Source organism: Nerophis lumbriciformis, linkage group LG39 (assembly GCF_033978685.3).
Source record: "Nerophis lumbriciformis linkage group LG39, RoL_Nlum_v2.1, whole genome shotgun sequence".
Lineage (NCBI taxonomy): Eukaryota > Metazoa > Chordata > Actinopteri > Syngnathiformes > Syngnathidae > Nerophis > Nerophis lumbriciformis.
Genome location: NC_084586.2, coordinates 11,382,626 through 11,405,000, shown reverse-complemented (window position 1 = coordinate 11,405,000; position 22,375 = coordinate 11,382,626). Strand labels below are relative to the sequence as shown.

Genomic DNA, 22,375 nt, shown 5'->3' with positions numbered 1-22,375 from the left:
TATATATATATATATATATATATATATACATACATATATGTATATATATATATATATATACATATATGTTTATATATATATATACATATATATATATATATATATATATATATATATATATATATGATATGCGTGTGTATGTTACTCATCAGTTACTCAGTACTTGAGTAGTTTTTTCACAACATACTTTTTACTTTTACTCAAGTAAATATTTGGGTGACTACTCCTTACTTTTACTTGAGTAATAAATCTCTAAAGTAACAGTACTCTTACTTGAGTACAATTTCTGGCTACTCTAGCCACCTCTGATCCTGGCCAACGTAAGAGATTCGGTACTTAACACAACGTGCACGGCATTGAATGAGAACGGCAACGGAAAAGCAGAGGATGAAAAGACGAATGTGATTTGTTCCATCTTGACTTGTCAGATGACGTGAAGGTGTGGAAAGAGGAGTGGAGGAGAAGAGGCCCGTGCAGAAAGTGTAATGAGAGGGACACTGATTTAAAATGCAGGTCCCGCAGGCAGCCAACAAATACACAATTTTCCGCACATTTCTGGATCTTGCATCGATGTCGGTTGAAGCTTGCACGGAGGCAGACTTAAGTGATTACAATTAGGAGAGTCGATTGGTGCCATTGTTCACAAATAGACTGCAGTCACATCTTTGAGTTGGATTCTGTCATAATCTTGTGTGCCTTGCCGCTTAATGCCTGGCACAGATGAACAATCCGATGGGAAAATATTGTGCGAGCAGTGCAAACGGTGGTTAAAAACAAAGCATTCAAAAGGAGTATATTCCGCGAGGCTTTGAAATTCAATTAAGCGTTGCTAAAGGCTGATTAAATTATTGGAATTACTGTGCAGCCGGCTGCTGTCCTGCCACTGGAACATCTCTCTCTCTCTTTCTGCATTAAAAATACAGTAGAACTATGAAAGGCTTGCCAGGGCTGTTACCGCAACTACAGGAGAGGCACGGTCAAGTTGGAAGGTGCTTCAGAAAAAAAAGATGAAGGTGGTGGAATGGAAGAAGGTAAAGAAAAGCTAAGGTGAGGTGTTAGTCTGACTGTGAAGGATTTGGACTGGTAAGGCAGAGTACAAGACCAAGGTCCAAAATGTGTCATCTTCACTTTGTTATGATCCCAACACTAACTCCAAAGAGAGCGCAGGAAAAATGACGGCTTACCGATGACATTTGGCAGTACTGATAAATGACACCGCAGACTGATAAGTCTTTCCCTTTTGAGGAGCTTTCAAAAGATGAGATGATGTAACCCCCTGGTCGCCGACTCAACAGAGTGTGCTTTTCCTTTTAATGAGATGTTTTGACCGCTCCTTTGTACGGGGGAATAAAAAGACAAACTTAAATGTAAAGGAAAAGAATATCGCCCAAATTAAAAAGGGTTGCTTATGTATGCAGTACTCCCGCCACCCCGCAGGGGGCAACGTATGTGTCTCAATGAAGCAGCACTGGGGTGAGTAGAAGAAGCCTACTCATTCAACCCTGAAAAATATCTAAATAAATCGCAAAGATCGGACTTTTAACAACGACTGGACGTATGAATGTTCTGCTCGAATCGTTGTTTCCTGTACGACCTTTTAAGCGACGGACACATTGATCCACACAAGCAGCAACAATGGTAGAAATCTCAGCGTGTAAGCTTCATCACAAAACTTGGTCAAACATTGTGAGTAGATAATGTGCAAAAAGATATTTCATTTGTTTCGTATTGAAATTGCTGACTGATCATCCATCTATCCACTTTCTACCGCTTGTCCCCCTCGGGGTCGCAGGGGTGGCTTTCGGCCGAAAGGCGGGGTACACCCTGGACAAGTCGCCACCTTGTAGCAGGGCCAAGACAGATAGACAGACAACATCCACACACAGAACAAAGCTCGTTTCATACATGCAGTGCTAAATTTTACCAGTAGAGGGTGATAATGCTACACCTTAGATTGAATTGTGATAAGTCACATGAATTGTGTGCAATGTTTGGTGTGTGAATGTTGTATAATTTCTATATATGTAAACATTTGTAGTTTATTGTGTTAATGTACATATAATAACATATAAGTACATGTATATGTATATATATATATATATATATATATATACGCATAGCATAGCTCCAACGAATCGACGACTAAATTAATCAGCAACTATTTTTATAATCGATTTTAATCGATTTAATCAATTAGTTGTTGCAGCCCTAATATATATGTATATATATATATATGTATATACATATGTATATATATGTATATATACATATGTATATATATATATGTGTATATATATGTGTATATATACATATATATATATATATATATATATATATATATATATATATATATATATATATATATATATATATATATATATATATATATATATATATATATATATATATTAGGGCTGCAACAACTAATCGATTAAATCGATTAAAATCGATTATAAAAATAGTTGCCGATTAATTTAGTCATCGATTCGTTGGATCTATGCTATGCGTATGCGCAGAGGCTTTTTTTTTTTTTACTTTTTATTTTTATTTTTTTATAAACCTTTATTTATAAACTGCAACATTTACAAACAGCTGAGAAACAATAATCAAAATAAGTATGTGCCAGTATGCTGTTTTTTTTCCCAATAGTATACTGGAAAGGATAGGAATCTAGTTTGTCCCTTTTATCCGATTATTAATCGAAATAATAATCGACAGATTAATCGATTATCAAATTAATCGTTAGTTACAGCCCTAATAAATATATACTGTATATATATATATATATATATATATATATACACACACACATATGTATGTATATATATATATATATATATACACACACACACACACACACACACACACACACACACACACACGCATGTATATATATATATGTAAATATATATATATATATATATGTATATATACAGGTCAGGGGAGTTGGCGGGCCAATTTAGAACAGAAATACCATGATCTGTAAACCAGGCACGGGTAGATTTTGCGCTGTGTGCAGGCGCCAAGTCCTGTTGGAACTTGAAATCTCCATCTCCATCGAGCAGGTCAGCAGCATGAAGTGCTCTAAAACTTGCTGGTAGACGGCTGCGTTGACCCTGGATCTCAGGAAACAGAGTGGACCGACACCAGCAGATGACATGGCACCCCAAACCATCACTGATGGTGGAAACTTTACACTAGACTTCAGGCAACGTGGATCCTGTGCCTCTCCTGTCTTCCTCCAGACTCTGGGACCTCGATTTCCAAAGGAAATGCAAAACTTGCATGGTTGGGTGATGGTTTGGGGTGCCATGTCATCTGCTGGTGTCGGTCCACTCTGTTTCCTGAGATCCAGGGTCAACGCAGCCGTCTACCAGCAAGTTTTAGAGCACTTCATGCTTCCTGCTGCTGACCTGCTCTATGGAGATGGAGATTTCAAGTTCCAACAGGACTTGGCGCCTGCACACAGCGCAAAATCTACCCGTGCCTGGTTTACGGACCATGGTATTTCTGTTCTAAATTGGCCCGCCAACTCCCCTGACCTTAGCCCCATAGAAAATCTGTGGGGTATTGTGAAAAGGAAGATGCAGAATGCCAGACCCAAAAACGCAGAAGAGTTGAAGGCCACTATCAGAGCAACCTGGGCTCTCATAACACCTGAGCAGTGCCAGAAACTCATCGACTCCATGCCACGCCGCATTAACGCAGTAATTGAGGCAAAAGGAGCTCCAACCAAGTATTGAGTATTGTACATGCTCATATTTTTCATTTTCATACTTTTCAGTTGGCCAACATTTCTAAAAATCCCTTTTTTGTATTAGCCTTAAGTAATATTCTAATTTTGTGACACACGGAATTTTGGATTTTCATTTGTTGCCACTTCAAATCATCAAAATTAAATGAAATAAACATTTGAATGCATCAGTCTGTGTGCAATGAATAAATATAATGTACAAGTTACACCTTTTGAATGCAATTACTGAAATAAATCAAGTTTTTCAAAATATTCTAATTTACTGGCTTTTACCTGTATATATATATATACACACACACACACACTCACACATACATATATATATATATATATATATATATATATATATATATACACACACCCACGTTATATATATACTGTACACACACCCACGTTATATATATACTGTATATATATATATATATATATATATATATATATATATATATATATATATATATATATATATATATACAAACATGTATATTTGCAAGTTTTTAGAGAATCAATTCTTGGATTAAAAGATCATACAGCTATTATTGATATATTATCATTGATAGTGTTGCTTTCATTGATTTGCCTTTTTTTTAGTAATGTATTTATTAAGAATTGCATTTGTATGTATTGACTAAGACCTACAAAGTTAACTTGTTCCCGTACACCAGTAGAAGATAAAAACTATTTCTATGATAATTCCCAGAACACACAGAGAAGATAAATGCGGCATAAAAATAGCCGTTTTGTAAATTAGCTTAAATGGGTTTTGTGTTTACACAAAGAAGTAATAAAAACTTGTATCCACAGATGGAGTGTAACAACAGCCTCGGCAGTATTATAGGCTTACTCTGAAGAGCAAGGAAAATCCTATTATGGTGATAGCGGCTCGTGTTTGTGTACGCGTGCATGTGTGCATATGAGTGATTCCAAATCCCCATTTCCTCGCAAGAAAACAGAAAATGACAGAAACGGATGAGAAAGTGTCCGTCTGAGGCTTCACACAGACGCAATTAGGGGTTTCTTAGCGATGAAAGGGCACACACTGAAATCCTCACCAATGGCGCTGGCGAATCCTCAATCGACAAACACGCCATCATCGATTACACACAACTTGGGCCCTGCATGGATGTCACCGTGTGCCAGGCCCCAACTCGGATAGTCAAAAGTATTTGGCCACCTATCCAAATGACCAGAATCAGGTGTCTTAATCACTAGGCCTGGCCACAGGTGTATAAAATCGAGCACTTAGGCATGGAGACTGTTTCTACAAGCATTTGTGTAAGAATGGGCCGCGCTCAGGAGCTCAGTGATTTCCAGCGTGGAACTGTCATAGGATGACATACATCACCAAGTCCAATGCAGTGGTGTAAAACCTTCTCTGGACTGATGAATCAAACTTTTCCATCTGGCAATCTGATGGACGAGTCTGCGTTTAAAGGTTGCCAGGAGAACGCTACATTTCGGACAGCATTGTGCAGAGTGTGAAATTTGGTGGAGGAGGAATTATGACGTGGGGTTGTTTTTCAGGAGTTGGGCTTGGCCCTTTAGTTCTAGTGAAAGGAACTTTGAATGCTCCAGGATACCAAAACATTTTGGACAATTCCATGCTCCCAACCTTGTGGGAACAGTTTGGAGCGGGCCCCTTCCTCTTCCAACATGACTGTGCACCAGTGCACAAAGCAATTTCTTTTGATTGATTAATTGATTGAAACTTTTATTAGTAGATTGCACAGTACAGTACATATTCCGTACAATTGACCACTAAATGGTAACACCCGAATAAGTTTGTCAACTTGTTTAAGTCGGGGTCCACGTTAATCAATTCATGGTACAAATATATACAATCAGCATAATACAGTCATCACACAAGTTAATCATCAGAATATATACCGTATTTTTCGGAGTATAAGTCACTCCGGAGTATAAGTCGAACCGACCGAAAATGCATAATAAAGAAGGAAAAAAACATATATATGTCGCACTGGAGTATAAGTCGCATTTTTTATTTGATAAAAGCCAACACCAAGAATAGACATTTGAAAGGCAATTTAAAATAAATAAAGAATAGTGAACAACAGGCTGAATAAGTGTACGTTATATGAGGCATAAATAACCAACTGAGAACGTGCCTGGTATGTTAACGTAACATATTATGGTAAGAGTCATTCAAATAACTATAACATATAGAACATGCTATACGTTTACCAAACAATCTGTCACTCCTAATCGCTAAATTCCATGAAATCTTATACGTCTAGTCTCTTACGTGAATGAGATAAATAATATTATTTGATATTTTACGGTAATGTGTTAATAATTTCACACATAAGTCGCTCGTGAGTATAAGTCGCACCCCCGGCCAAACTATGAAAAAAACTGCAACTTGTAGTCCGAAAAATACAGTACATTGAATTATTTACATTATTTACAATCCGGGGAGTGGGATGTGGGGGGGGGGGGGGGGTTAGGTTTGGTTGATATCAGCACTTCAGTCATCAACAATTATATCATCTGAGAAATGGACATTGTAACAGTGTAGGTCTCACTTGGTAGGATATGTACAGCGAGCAGTGAACATAGTGAGCTTAGAAAGCATAAGAACAAGTATATACATTTGATTATTTACATTTGATTATTTACAATCCGGGGAGGTGGGATGTGGTGGGGGGAGGGTGTTAGTCTAGGGTTGTAGTTGCCTGGAGGTGTTCTTTTAGTGCGGTTTTGAAGGAGGATAGAGATGCCCTTTCTTTTACACCTGTTGAAAGTGCATTCCATATTGATGTGGCTTAGAAGGAGAATGAGTGAAGACCTTTGTTAGATCGGAATCTGGGTTTAACATGGTTTGTGGAGCTCCCCCTGGTGTTGTGGTCATGGCGGTATTTACGTTATGGAAGTAGTTTGACATGTACTTCGGTATCAGGGAGGTGTAGCGGATTTTATAGACTAGGCTCAATGCAAGTTGTTCTACTCTGTCCATAAAGACATGGATCAGAGTCTGGTGTGGATGAACTTGACTGACCTGAACCCGAAAGAACACCTTTGGGATGAATTAGAACGGAGACTGAGAGCTAGTCCTTCTCGACCAACATCAGTGTGTGACCTCACCAATGCGCTCCTATAAACACACTTTGCAACCTTGTGGACAGCCTTACCAGAAGAGTTGAAGCTGTAATAGCTGCAAAAGGTGGACCGACATCATATTGAACCCTATGGGTTAGGAATGGGATGGCAATTCAAGTTCATATGTGAACTACCATGAATTGATTAACGTGGACTCCGACTTAAACAAGTTGAAAAACTTATTGGGGTGTTACCATTTAGTGGTCAATTGTACGGAATATGTACTGTACTGCAACATCGCGTGGACATCGGGGGCGGTACCTCTGGATTGGCAGACCGGGGTGGTGGTTCCTCTCTTTAAGAAGGGGAACCGGAGGGTGTGTTCCAACTATCGTGGGATCACACTCCTCAGCCTTCCCTGTAAGGTCTATTCAGGTGTACTGGAGAGGAGGCTACGCCGGATAGTCGAACCTCGGATTCAGGAGGAACAGTGTGGTTTTCGTCCTGGTCGTGGAACTGTGGACCAGCTCAATACTCTCGGCAGGGTCCTTGAGGGTGCATGGGAGTTTGCCCAACCAGTCTACATGTGCTTTGTGGACTTGGAGAAGGCATTCGACCGTGTCCCTCGGGAAGTCCTGTGGGGAGTGCTCAGAGAGTACGGGGTTTCGGACTGTCTGATTGTGGCGGTCCGCTCCCTGTATGATCAGTGTCAGAGCTTGGTCCGCATTGCCGGCAGTAAGTCGGACACGTTTCCGGTGAGGGTTGGACTCCGCCAAGGCTGCCCTTTGTCACCGATTCTGTTCATAACCTTTATGGACAGAATTTCTAGGTGCAGTCAGGGCGTTGAGGGGATCTGGTTTGGTGGCTGCAGGATTAGGTCTCTGCTATTTGCAGATGATGTGGTCCTGATGGCTTCCTCTGGCCAAGATCTTCAGCTCTCGCTGGATCGGTTCGCAGCCGAGTGTGAAGCGACTGGGATGGGAATCAGCACCTCCAAGTCCGAGTCCATGGTTCTCTCCCGGAAAAGGGTGGAGTGCCATCTCCGGGTTGGGGAGGAGATCTTTCCCCAAGTGGAGGAGTTCAAGTACCTCGGAGTCTTGTTCACGAGTGAGGGAAGAGTGGATCGTGAGATCGACAGGCGGATCGGTGCGGCGTCTTCAGTAATGCGGACGCTGTATCGATCCGTTGTGGTGAAGAAGGAGCTGAGCCGGAAGGCAAAGCTCTCGATTTACCGGTCGATCTACGTTCCCATCCTCACCTATGGTCATGAGCTTTGGGTCATGACCGAAAGGACAAGATCACGGGTACAAGCGGCCGAAATGAGTTTCCTCCGCCGAGTGGCGGGGCTCTCCCTTAGAGATAGGGTGAGAAGCTCTGTCATTCGGGGGGAGCTCAAAGTAAAGCCGCTGCTCCTCCACATCGAGAGGAGCCAGATGAGGTGGTTCGGGCATCTGGTCAGGATGCCACCCGAACGCCTCCCTAGGGAGGTGTTTAGGGCACGTCCGACCGGTAGGAGGCCGCGGGGAAGACCCAGGACACGTTGGGAAGACTATGTCTCCCGGCTGGCCTGGGAACGCCTCGGGATCCCCCGGGAGGAGCTGGACGAAGTGGCCGGGGAGAGGGAAGTCTGGGCTTCCCTGCTTAGGCTGCTGCCCCCGCGACCCGCGGATAAGCGGAAGAAGATGGATGGATGGATGGATGGATGTATGTATGTACGGAATATGTACTGTACTGTGCAATCTACTAAAAAAAGTTTCAATCAATCAATCAAAAAGTTAAGGCAGGTGACCAAATACTTTTGGCAATATAGTGTTAAAAAAGTTATGTTCAAACAATCCTTGCACAAAAGGCTGGTGTTTGCATCAAAAAACAATCAAAGGGCCAATAAAGACCACATGACGGGCTTTGTGTTGGGCCTGCAAATGCAAGCCAGATTGGATTCATATGTTAAGTGACATCTCCAAAGTACATTTCCCTGGAAGGCATGAGGAATGAGATTCAATAAAACCTCCTCTTCTGGCGACTGTTTTCCGCATTTGGACCATTTGTATGCAAGAAGGATCTTGAGCAGTTTGAGACGGCGGCAGAATAAACACGATTAATTTTTGGATTTGGTGATTGCTCGGACGAACGAGTCATATTAGCGAAGGAACCGTGCGTGTGAGACTTCCGACGGGTTAAGATGAAGTGGATTTTGGCATGGATGCTTTTTTTGTGGTTAGGTGCTTCAATAAGTAGCTTTAGGTAAACTTACAAGCAAAGTCAACACATTCAAGAACGTGTGCAAGGACACAAACTTCGAAATACTTGGCCCAAATTGGAATGGATTTCTAACACAGTAATTAAGAGCATGTGATTTGTTGCTAATTGCCGGACTTAAATAAAAAGGCCTGAGTCTGAGCAAATGCAAAGTGCCCGGAGTCATTTGCATCCGTTTTCGTCTAAATCAATGAGCATCAAACAAACTTGATGAACCCCGTCTCATTTTTATTGCCACCCATTAACGGAAAGAGTCAAAGCTTCAGCTCTGGGTGACTTGAGAAATACAGCCATGTGATAAAACTCCTACTCCTGAAGCGCCGCACGCAAAAGGATGGAAATGTGGCAAAAATGTGACAAACGTGCATACTTACTGTACTCCCGATTCAATAATTCACCTACTCTGTGGCCTTGTGGTTACAATGTACGCCCTGAGATCGGTAGGTTGTGAGTTCAAACCAAACCAAGTCATACCAAAGACTATAACAATTGGACCCATTATCTCCCTGCTTGGCACTCAGCATCAAGGGTTGGAATTGGGGGTTGAATCACCAAAAATGATTCCCGGGCGCGGCCACCGCTGCTGCTCACTGCTCCCCTCACCTCCCAGGGGGTGATCAAGGGTGATGGGTCAAATGCAGAGAATAATTTAATAATATAATCATTGGTACTTTAACTTTTAACTTTAAACGTGGTAGGCTATTAACTACTAGGAGCTAGCAGCTACACAACAGCTAAGCACACAATAGCACATAAGCCAGACATACGTAATATGCTTTCTTAATTGAACAATATTGCAGTTAAAAAACACCACATTGCGTCCATCATTGTAGTTGCATATTACTTACACATACAAAGTCTCCAAAGCAGAAGCATACTAGAAAATATCCAGTAACAAACGTGTCCGCATCATTTAAACTTGCTGCGTCATGAGCCTAAATTAAAAAAAATATATATATTAATTGTTATAGTGACCACTAGGTGTCGTCAAAGGACAATTACCACTTCACTTGAACTTAAACACAACATAAAGTCTATTCCGGACATTCATAAATACTAGAGATGTCCGATAGTATCGGAATGCCGATGTTAGCGGTCGAGAAATGCTTTAAAATGTAATATCGGAAATTATCGGTATCGGTTTTAAAAAGTACAATTTATGACTTTTTAAAACGCCGCTGTGTACAGAGCGCCAATAAACCTTAAAGGCACTGCTTTTGCGTGCCGGCCCAGTCACATAATATCTACGACTTTTCACACACACAAGTGAATGCAAGGCATTCTTGGTCAACAGCCATACAGGTCCCACTGAGGGTGGCCGTATAAACAACTTTACCACTGTTACAAATATGCGCCACACTGTGAACCCACACCAAACAAGAATGACAAACACATTTCGGGAGAACATCCGCACCGTAACAACATAAACACAACAGAACAAATACCCAGAAACCCTTGCAGCACTAACTCTTCCGGGATGCTACAATATACCCCCCCGCCCCCGCTATCCCCCACACACACCTCAACCCCGCCCCCGCCCACCTCAACCTTCTCATGCTCTCTCAGGGAGAGCATGTCCCAAATTCCAAGCTGCTGTTTCGAGGCATGTTAAAAAAAATAATGCACTTTGAGACTTGAATAATAAATATGGCAGTGCCATGTTGGCATTTTTTTCCATAACTTGAGTTGATTTATCTTGGAAAACCTTGTTACATTGTTTAACGCATCCAGCGGGGCATCACAACAAAATTAGGGATAATAATGTGTTAATTCCACGACTGTATATATCGTATCGGTTGATATCGGAATCGGTAATTAAGAGTTGTACAATATCGGATATAGGCAAAAAAGCCATTATCGGACATCTCTATCTGAATGTCATTAAAACAGTTAGCTCCATCTTTTGACACTTCTTCCACTCCCGTCCTTGCACGCTACACCGCTACAACAAAGATGACGGGGAGAAGACGCTGTGAGCCACGTAAATAAGACCGCCCACAAAACGGCGCATCCTGAAGCGACTGTCAGAAAGCAGCTTGAAGATGATCTGTAAAACATCATCTATGCAACATTTTGACCAAAGAACCACCATCACATGTTATGTAGACCGGTGGTCCCCAACCTTTTTGTAACTGCTGTCAACCCTTGAAAATTTGACCCACGGATTAAAAAAATACGATCATGTGTGCTTACGGACTGTATCCCTGCAGACTATATTGATCTATATTGATATATAATGTAGGAACCAGAAATATTAATAACAGAAAGAAACAACCCTTTTGTGCGAATGAGTGTAAATGGGGGGGGGGGGGGGGTGCACTAATTGTAAGTGTATCTTGAGTTTTTTTATGTTGATTTAATAAAATATTATTTTTGTTTTTTTTGTTTTGTTTTTTAATTTCTAGTGCGGCCACGGACCGGTACCGGGTTGGGGACCACTGATGTAGACCACAAGGATTTAGAAAAAAAATAATAATAATATGACTCCTTTTAATGCGCCCTATAATCCGATGCGCCTTATTTATGAAAAAGATCGAAAATAGACAATTAATAGGCAGTGCGCCTAATAATCCGGTACGCCCGAAAGTCCGGAAAACACGGTACTTTTTGAGCAAATTCAACAATATTGCAGTGCTAGCTTTAGTCACAATAACCATGATACAAAATGTTCATATCGTTACATGCCTAACACTAACACTTGGCCATCACTCGAGCAGCACTGGGAGCCGACAATTGGGAGTTGCAATGTTCAATGCCAACTAAACAATTGACTCGGAAATGCAATAATGAAACAAGATTTAACAACTGGACATAAGTTATATAATTCAGCTCATAAACATACACAAAAGTATAACAATTTGGTACTGTAGAGCACTGTTTTTCAACCTTTTTTGAGCCAAGGCACATTTTTTTCATTGAAAAAATCCCGAGGCACACCACTCGCAGAAAACATAAACAAATGAAATTTAGCAGCCAATATTGACAGTAAAAAGTCGTCGCAATTGTTGGATATGAATTCAAACCATAACCAAGCATGCATCACTATAGCTCTTGTCTCAAAGTAGGTGTACTGTCACATCACACCCTGACTTATTTGGACTTTTTTGTTGTTTTCCTGTGTCTAGTGTTTTACTTCTTGTCTTGCACTCCTATTTTAGTGTTGATTGTCATGTCATGTACGAATGTACTTTGTGGACGCCGTCTGCTGCTCCACACGCTGTAAGTCTTTGCTGTCATCCAGCGTTCTGTTTTTGTTTACTTTGCAGCCAGTTCAGTTTTAGTTTCGTTTTGCATAGCCTTTTCGAAGCTTCAATGCCTTTTCTTAGCGGCACTCGCCTTTTGTTTATTTTTGGTTTCAGCACCTTTTTACCTGCACCCTGCCTCCCGCTGTCGTCTGCATATTGTGATCACGACAAACCATGTTCTCGACATCCACAAAGCAATCAGCTACCTGCTGCCACCTACTGATATGGAAGAGTATTACATGGTTACTTTGCGGGTTATAATTACTGGTTTGAAAAAAATATTTTCAACCCAATTAGGTGAAATGACATCATCTCCCACGGCACACCAGACTGTAGTTGAAAAACACTGCTGTAGAGTACTGGTTACGATTCCCAAGTACTGTATCGGTTCAAATGTGAAATGTACCCATCTCTAGCCACAAATGTCATTCACACAAATGAGTACCAGTAATAAATCAGCAGTAGCTTCTATCCAACCAGACTGCAGCAATCCTGAGACAAATTCTGCTATTCTACACCCCCAGCGGCCCCCTGCCCCACCATCTCTAGTCAGAGGGAGCTTTAGAAGATTAAAGTCCTCATATATTTACCACAGTGGCAGCTGTAGTAGTCTGAGTTTTCACTTAGAAAAACCTCCCAGTCAGATATAAGCAAACGTGGGATTAACGTGATGGCTGGTCCAGATAAATCCCTCAACTCCCCTGGGAAGAGAAGACTTAAATTGGAAAGTAAGTTTTTGTTGGTGTGCAAAAACACCTCTAATTCAATTAATACTCTGCAAATGTTTTTTTAGCTGTGGAAAATGCAAAACAAACCCCAATCAAATTAAAAGTGGAAGATCATTGCTCATTTCCAGTGCAAAAAAATAGGAGGATATCACCGGCGACGTAAAGTGAAGCAGACAAATACAAGTCACGCTGTGCAAAAAGGTGGAGTGAGCTCAGGCCACGGCGATGACACCTACTGCTTTAGGGTGGGTGGCAGTAAAAACAAAATGAAAAGAAGCGTGAAGGCAGAAGAAGAAGAAATGTAAGTGGGTTTCAGGCTGACGAGCACACATATAAGGTCATCTTTTATGAGCAAATATTTGAATTACAACCGGACTCCAAGGCGGGCTCAAGGCGAAGGTTGTCAAAATGAGGTTTATTAGAGATTGCGGGGCATTTCCTACTCAATGCGAGTTTTGCTTTTTCAGCAGGCAGCACAGTTTAGTTCAGTTTGGTCAAGTGGTCATTTGTTTGTTTTGTTACTGTTGCCAATGGCAAACGCATCAGGGAGAGAAGCAATAGTGTTTTGATTGGTATTTTCAGGCCATCGACCAACCAAGATCCCAGAAGACCAGTATAGAGTAGCGTATTTTCACTTTCCGTTCTACTTGTGTCGGAGACAAAGTTGGGTGAGGACTTACCAGATCTAGCAGCACAAGGGCTAGAGTAGGGGAAGTATATCCTAGATTTTTTTTATGATTCAAACAATTCACACTTGACTTGTTTCAGATTGTTTTGCCTACAGTAACACGCAACTAGCCATTGTTTTCTTAATTGTATTCATTTCAAAAGGACAGTGTATATACATGAATCCTTAAATGTGGAAATATATGCCAGAATTAGCTGGAAAGCTATTTTACATCTATAATTAATGGCCATTAATTATAGATGTAGTAGTCTTGTGATTTTTTTCCCCACACATACATATATATATATATATATATATATATATATATATATATACATATATATATATATGTATATATATATATATATATATATATATATATATATATATATATATATATATATATATATATGTATATATGTATGTGTGGGGAAAAAAATCACAAGACTACTACATCTATAATTAATGGCCTGGGCCATTTTTTTGACAAGGGGGGCCAAATTTAGAGAAAAACAAAAGTGTATATACACATACATACATACATACATATATACACATATATATACATATATATATGTATATATACATATATATATATATATATATATATACATATATATATGTATATATACATATATATATATATATATATATATATATATATATATATATATATATATATATATATATATATATATACACATATGTATATATTTGTATATATACATATATATACATATTTGTATATATACATATATATATATATATATATACATATATATATATATGTATATATATATATATATATATATATATATACATATACATATATATATATATATATATATATACATATATATATATATATATATATATATATATATATATATATATATATATATATATATATATATATATATATATATATATATATGTATACATGTATGTGTGGGGAAAAAAATCACAAGACTACTTCATCTCTACAGGCCTGTTTCATGAGGGGTTCCCTCAATCATCAGGAGATTTTAATGGAAGCATTCACATACCATGGTTTATATAGGGCACAGAGTGGGTAGGTACAGGCTGGCATAGGGGCGTGGTGATTGGCTCATGTGTTACCTAGGAGGTGTTTCCGTCTGTGGCGGCATGCTGATACAATTTCGCTGCGCTTGTTGAGGGATGACAGGTCTGGACGGTATATAATAAACAGTTTCTCTTTCAAGCATAGGTTGCATCTTTTATTAGCACTATAGTAAGGTGTGCTGGATGCAAGAATTTGCCATGTTATTGAATATTCAACATTATTGTCTTTGAGGTCCCAAATGTGTTTGCTGAGTTCTGTGGTATTCCGCAGGTTTTGGTTCCTGAAAGAAGCCTTGTGATTGTTCCATCTGGTTTTAAACTCTCCCTCGGTTAATCCTACATATGTGTCGGATGTGTTAATGTCCTTGCGTGTTACCTTAGATTGGTAAACAACTGATGTTTGTAAGCACCCCCCGTTGAGAGGGCAATCAGGTTTCTTGCGGCAGTTGCAGCCTTTGTTGGTTTTGGAGTCGTTCTGTCCGGGGGCCGACGGCTCATTTGCAATTGTTTTGTTGTGGTTTGAGATAATCTGTCGTATATTGTTCATACAGTTGTAGCTCAATTTAATGTTGTTCTTGTTGAATACTTTTCTTAGGGTGTTGCCTTTGGGGAAGTGTTTGTCAATCAGAGTGAGGAATTTGTGGCCAATGTTCGTTGAGACGTTTTTGCTGTATGGGGGGTTGTACCAGATGATGTTGTTTCGTTTTCTGTTCTTTTTTGGTTGGTTTCCTGGCGTGGGTTCATAGGTGAGGGTGAAATTGTATCCGCTTTCATCAAGTGCTTTTTGGTACGGGGGGGTTGCTTGGTCAAATTCAGCTTTGCTGGATGACAGCATCGATGTGTGTATATATATATATATATATATATATATATATATATATATATATATACACACACGTGTGTATATACACACATATATATATATATACACATATATATATATATATATATATATATATATATATATATATATATATATATATATATATATATATATATATATATATATATATATATATATATATACACATATACATATATACATATAATAGTGACATCATAAACAGGTGCGTGAGTCCAAGACGTGAAACAGGTGACACTAATGGTTGTCGTGGTAACAAAACAATGGAGTGAAAACAGGAACCAAAGAGTCCAAAAACCAAACAGGACATAACTAAACAAAACATGATCACAGACATGACAAGAACATCCACACCGTAACACAACATAAACACAACAGAACAAATACCCAGAACCCCTTGCAGCACTAACTCTTCCGGGACGCTACAATATACACCCCGCTAACCCCGCCCCGACCTCCTCATGCTTTCTCAGGGAGAGCATGTCCCAAATTCCAAGCTGCTGTTTTGAGGCATGTTAAAAAAATATTAAATTAAATATGGCATAATAATGTGTTAATTCCACGACTGTATATATCGGTATCGGTTGATATCGGAATCGGTAATGAAAGGGGAACATTATCACAATTTCAGAAGGCTTAAAACCATTAAAAATCAGTTCCCAGTGGCTTATTTTATTTTTCGAAGTTTATTTCAAAATGTTACCCATCACGCGATATCCCTAAAATAAGCTTCAAAGTGCCTGATTTTAACCATCGTTATATACACACCCGTCCATTTTCCTGTGACGTCACATAGTGATGCCAATACAAACAAACATGGCGGATAGAACAGCAAGTTTATAGCGACATTAGCTCGGATTCAGACTCGGATTTTAGCGGCTTAAGCGATTCAACAGATTACGCATGTATTGAAACGGATGGTTGTAGTGTGGAGGCAGGTAGCGAAAACGAAATTGAAGAAGAAACTGAAGCTATTGAGCCATATCGGTTTGAACCGTATGCAAGCGAAACCGACGAAAACGACACGAAAGCCAGCGACACGGGAGAAAGCGAGGACGAATTCGGCGATCGCCTTCTAACCAACGATTGGTATGTGTTTGTTTGGCATTAAAGGAAACTAACAACTATGAACTAGGTTTACAGCATATGAAATACATTTGGCAACAACATGCACTTTGAGAGTGCAGACAGCCCATTTCAGGCGCGCTAAGAACATATATTTTTCCACGATTTCAGCACTCAGGTTAACCATACCTAATACCGAATGTACTCGAATGATTGAAAAAAATAAATGTTTTTAAGCTAAATTATTGGTAAACACAGTTTATGTATAATAATTTACATAAAACCGCGAGTAATGAATAAAGTTTTCATCAATTAATATATTCTGTAGACATACCCTCATCCGCTCTCTTTTCCTGAAAGCTGATCTGTCCAGTTTTGGAGTTGATGTCAGCATCTGCTTTGAGTGTCGCAGGATATCCACACATTCTTGCCATCTCTGTCGTAGCATAGCTTTCGTCGGTAAAGTGTGCGAAACAAACGACTGACCATTTCGTCGGCTTTCCCCACAGCCTCGTATTTTGAACAAATTTCGTCCAATTTCTTGCCACTTTCGCATCTTTGGGCCACTGGTGCAACTTGAATCCGTCCCTGTTCGTGTTGTTACACCCTCCGACAACACACCGACGAAAGTGAGAAAATGGTGGATTGCTTTCCGAGAGCGAATAATAGAAAGGCGTTTAATTCGCCAAAATTCACCCATTTAGAGTTCGGAAATCGGTTAAAAAAATATATGGTCTTTTTTCTGCAACATCAAGGTATATATTGATGCTTACATAGGTCTGGTGATAATGTTCCCCTTTAAGAGTTGGACAATATCGGAATATCGGATATCGGCAAAAAAGCCGCACATCTCTAATATATCCAGTGTTCGTTTCAGGCCAGTCTTTTAAGCATGTTAGTTTATTCTATCAGTGTAGGACAGGGGTCGGCAACCCGCGGCTCCGGAGCCCATGTGGCTCTTTGATCACTCTGATGCGGCTCAGCAGCTTACTTGCTGAACCCCCCAATTGTCCCGTGAGACTTCCGGATTTCAGAGCCTCTCGCAGAAAACTCCCGGAATTAATATTCACCGATTTTCACCCTGTAAGCCATATTAAGGGGGTGCCGTGATGGTACAACATTTGGCGCCCTCTACATTCTGTATTGACAGCGTGCCAGCCCAACACTTGTTATACAATATACATCTTCTGCTTGCACACGTAAGAGACAGCAAGCCATACTTGGTCAACAGCCACACAGGTTACACTGACGGTGATCATATAAAACAACTTTAACACTCTTACTAATAATGCGCCACACTTTGAACCAAAACCAAACAAGAATGACAAACAAATTTCGGGAGAACATCTGCACCTTAACACAACATAAACACAACAGAACAAACACCCAGAATCCCATGCAGCCCTGACTCCCCCCCCCCCCCCCCCCCCCCTCTCTCTGTGCGTCGGTTGAGGTGGGCGGGATTTGGTAGCGGGGGTGTATAATGTATCCCGGAAGAGTTAGGGCTGCATGGGATTCTGGGTATTTGTCCTGTTGTGTTTATGTTGTGTTACGGTGCAGATGTTCTCCCGAAATGTGTTTGTCATTCTTGTTTGGTGTGGGTTCACAGTGTGGCGCATTATTAGTAAGAGTGTTAAAGTTTTTTTTATACCGCCACCATCAGTGTAACCTGTGTGGTTGTTGACCAAGTATGCCTTGCTGTCACCTACGTGAGCAAGCGGAAGCACCATACAACATGTGGCTGATCAGGCACGCTGGTTGTAGTGGGCGCGACATGTTGTACCATCACGGCACGCATGACATTGACAAGCGCTATGCATTCCAAACCCGGGTGCCGCACCAGCTGAAAAATTTCATATAAAGGTGTGGGCAGCAGTGTCTGAGACCCCTGGTGTATACATAGCACAAAGCAAAAAAAAAATTTTATATGCAGAGTTATTAGGGCCCGCATGGCCCATTGCAAAAGGACTCCCGAAGGGAGTCCTTATGCAATGGGACAAAAGGACCTATTGTATTTGTAAGGTTTTATTCTTTATTCTTTATTCTTCCGCCGCCACATTAAACTGTAATTTGACCCACTTAACATGCTTCAAAACTCACCATATTTGACCCACACATCAGGACCTGCGAAAATTGCCTTTTTTAAAAAAAAAAACGAACCACAAAACTCAAAATTGCTCTCTAGCACCCCCTAGGGAAAAAAAAAACTAGACTGCCTGTAACTCCCACTAGGAAGGTCGGAGAGACATGAAACAAAAACCTCTATGTAGGTCTGACTTAGACCTACATTTCATAATAGTACATTGTCGGGCTAAAATCAACAGGAAGTTGGCAATTCCCCCTTCAAGACAAAAAAGTACTAAAAACAGTAACTTTTGCCTCTGAGCTGTAATTTGACCCCCTTAACACCCTTCAAAACTCACCAAACTGAACGCACACATCAGGACTGGCAAAAATTGCGATCTAAAAAAAAACCTAACCCCAAATTTAAAAATTGCGCTCTAGAGCAATTTTTGAATAAAACGGAGAAAAAACTGCTCCTCGGAAGAAAAAAATGACAGAAGCGCTTTTTTTCTAACTGCTCCGGTTTTGATTTTATGACCCTTCAAAGACCCGCTGCGCTGATGCTGCTGCGCTGCTGTTTTTTTAAGATGGCTGCTTAAAAGCAGGAAGCACCAACGTGCCCACACAATGCAGACAAGGTAAGTACACTAGATAAAAGTCTTGGGACACTTCAGACTAAAAGTAGACAAAAGTATTGGGACACTTAGGACTAGCACCTGCCAAATACGCGGGCCCGACCAATGCTGCTTGCAGCTTTAATTTCATTTAAAATTTCAAAAATTATTGCGGCTCCCATTGTTTTCTATAATTTGTGAAACTGGTCAAAATGGCTCTTTGACTGGTAAAGGTTGCCGACCCCTGGTGTAGGGTGAAGGGATGATCCTGGTTACGGGATTATGTGATACCAAAGAAGACTCTCGTCTTGACTGAAGTAGCTGACTCGCTCTCGCTTTGTCTCTCTTTTTTGCCGCAGTGTGGAGCTGGACTTCAAACAGCAAGAGGACAAGCTGCAGCCGCTCATGAAGAGGCTCTGCCCGATGGACGACACCCACTTCGCCGCCCTGCCGTACCCCCAGGAGGCCTTCACCTCCACCCCCAAGCGCAAGTCCAAAGCAGAGTCCAAGAAGCACGCTCGCTGGAGACTTTGGTTTATGTGAAGGCAGACGAGCCTCGTTTCCCCCCCCCCCCCCCGTCTCTTGGTTTATTTGGAGTTCACTTGGGCGACTGGATATTGTACAAATTCCCTGAGATTAGATACATTTGATAAGTCAAATCAGAGTTATTTTTTGGAACAATGAACTTATTGATGATCAACATGGGATGTTCTTAGAGGCAGCCTCCTGGAGAGGTGGCGATGACTCCATCGTCTTCTACACAGCAAAGCACAACTGACATCGTTCAGAATCTACTTTAATCCAACACCAACAACTATTCATATCTTCAGAGGACAACAACAAAATAGCTATGATCAATTTCTATAAATTGTCAACTTTCAACTGACTTTGAAGGGGGTGAAAAATGTGAAATAAATAACACTTATTTTCTTATTGCCATTTTCAATCTTGGGACTTTGACTGACATTTTTTTTTCTATATAAATATATATCTGTATATAAAACAACCTTGAGGTGAAGTGCGATATATTTATTAAGCAGCAGTAAAGACGAGAATGTGCAACCGGAGGAAAAATGGGATTCACTTTGCTTTTTGTCGGGCAAAAAAAAAAAGAAAAAAAAAAGAAACAACACCTTGCGCTTAAATATCCTTTTTGTTTTGTTCCAACCTCAAGAAGAGTACACACTGTTGAAGGGTAACAGAAAATATGTGATTGTACTGCTGCAACGCAGAACTGAATGTGCCACTTGTCATCACAAGCAGGGCTTCTTGCTTTTTGCAACAGGATGTTTTTTTGAAGCTTTTCGAGAAAAAGACAAAATGATTTTTTTTTTGCTAACCTTTTTGAAAAAAAAACACAGCAGGTGATCAAGCCCCTATCTATTGGACTATAGATATCCATCTTCACGCAGGGCTCAGAGATTATATACATGTATAGCCAAGATATTTGCAATTACTACATACTTGCCAACCCTCCCGGATTTTCCGGGAGACTCCCAAAATTCAGCGCCTCTTATCTTATCTTATCTTCCGAATATCTCCCGAAATTCAGGCGGACTCAGGTCCGGTGTGCCTGCCCAATGACGTTATAACTGTAGAATGATCGAGGGCGAGTTCTTGGTTCCTTATGTGGGTTTATTGTTAGGCAGTTTCATTAACGTCCTCCCAGTGGGTTACAACACACAACAACAGCAGTCACGTTTTGGTCTACCGTAAAGCAGTTCGTCTGCCGTAAACAGCAATGTCGTGACACTCTTAAACAGGACAATACTGCCATCTAGTGCATTTGATGAAAGCACTTTTGTGCGTGCCACACAGCAATGCATCATCAGAGAGGGTGTTCAGCATGGTTAGAAAAATAGTGACAGAGAATAGAACAAGGATGGACAATTCAAGCCTTAACTCAACAAGTATATGTGTAAATAAATGAACACTGAAATTCAAGTATTGATTTTATATATATATATACATATACAATAAAATAAATATATATTTATAGCTAGAATTCACTGAAAGTCAAGTATTTCTTATATATATATATATATATATATATATATATATATATATATATATATATATATATATATATACCGGTATATATATATGTATGTGTGGGAAAAAAAATCACAAGACTACTTCATCTCTACAGGCCTGTTTCATGAGGGGTTCCCTCAATCATCAGGAGATTTTTGATTGAGGGAACCCCTCATGAAACAGGCCTGTAGAGATGAAGTAGTCTTGTGATTTTTTTTTCCCACACATACATATATTGCGCTCTACTACGGAATCGAGCACTACTTTTTGGATAACCTTATTAAGACATATATATATATATATATATATATATATATATATATATATATATATATATATATATATATATATATATATATATATATATATAAAAAAAAGTCAAGTATATATATATATATATATATATATATATATAAAAGTCAAGTATTTCTTATATATATATATATATATATATATATATATGAAATACTTGACTTGGTGAATTATAGCTGTAAATATACTCCTCCCCTCTTAGCCACGCCCCCCAACCACGCCCCCCCCACCCCGCCCCACCCCTCCACCTCCCGAAATCGGAGGTCTCAAAGTTGGCAAGTATGAATTACTATAGATACATTTCTAATCATTGATGCTGTCAAATATAGCTCTATTTATTTACTAATAGGCTGACATGCAGTGGTGGGCCTTCAGGGGCAAACATAACCAGAAATCATGATCATAAATATAGATAAAAGTCATTTTTATTTGACTTTCCCTAAATATCTAAAATTATTCATACTCTCTTCATGTCATATTATGCTCCTTCCAGTGCTGTTGTTTTTAGGTCAGTGTTTGCATCCAATCGGAATTCAGCTAGCTTATGTTGCCATGCTGTACCAAATCTGCCCTTCGGAATCAACAACGCCTGTGCACTGTGAGTGAACGGGCACATACAGTTGATAGATAA

The 22,375-nt window shown here is 39.8% G+C and overlaps 2 protein-coding genes across 3 annotated transcripts in view; one reads left to right on the top strand and one right to left on the bottom strand.

The window, feature by feature from the left end:
- The window catches only part of LOC133577741 (inhibitory synaptic factor 2A), a 98,377-nt gene extending 78,033 nt beyond the window's left edge, over positions 1-20,344 (top strand). For both annotated transcript variants that reach the window (XM_061931734.1, XM_061931735.1), the window contains one exon: positions 19,758-20,344. In XM_061931734.1, the coding sequence (XP_061787718.1) occupies positions 19,758-19,941 (184 nt within the window). In that variant the 3' untranslated portion in view covers positions 19,942-20,344. The remainder of the gene's footprint in view (positions 1-19,757) is intronic.
- dock1 (dedicator of cytokinesis 1) overlaps positions 1-22,375 on the bottom strand; it is a 533,069-nt gene that overhangs the window by 292,695 nt on the left and 217,999 nt on the right. The window lies entirely within an intron of this gene.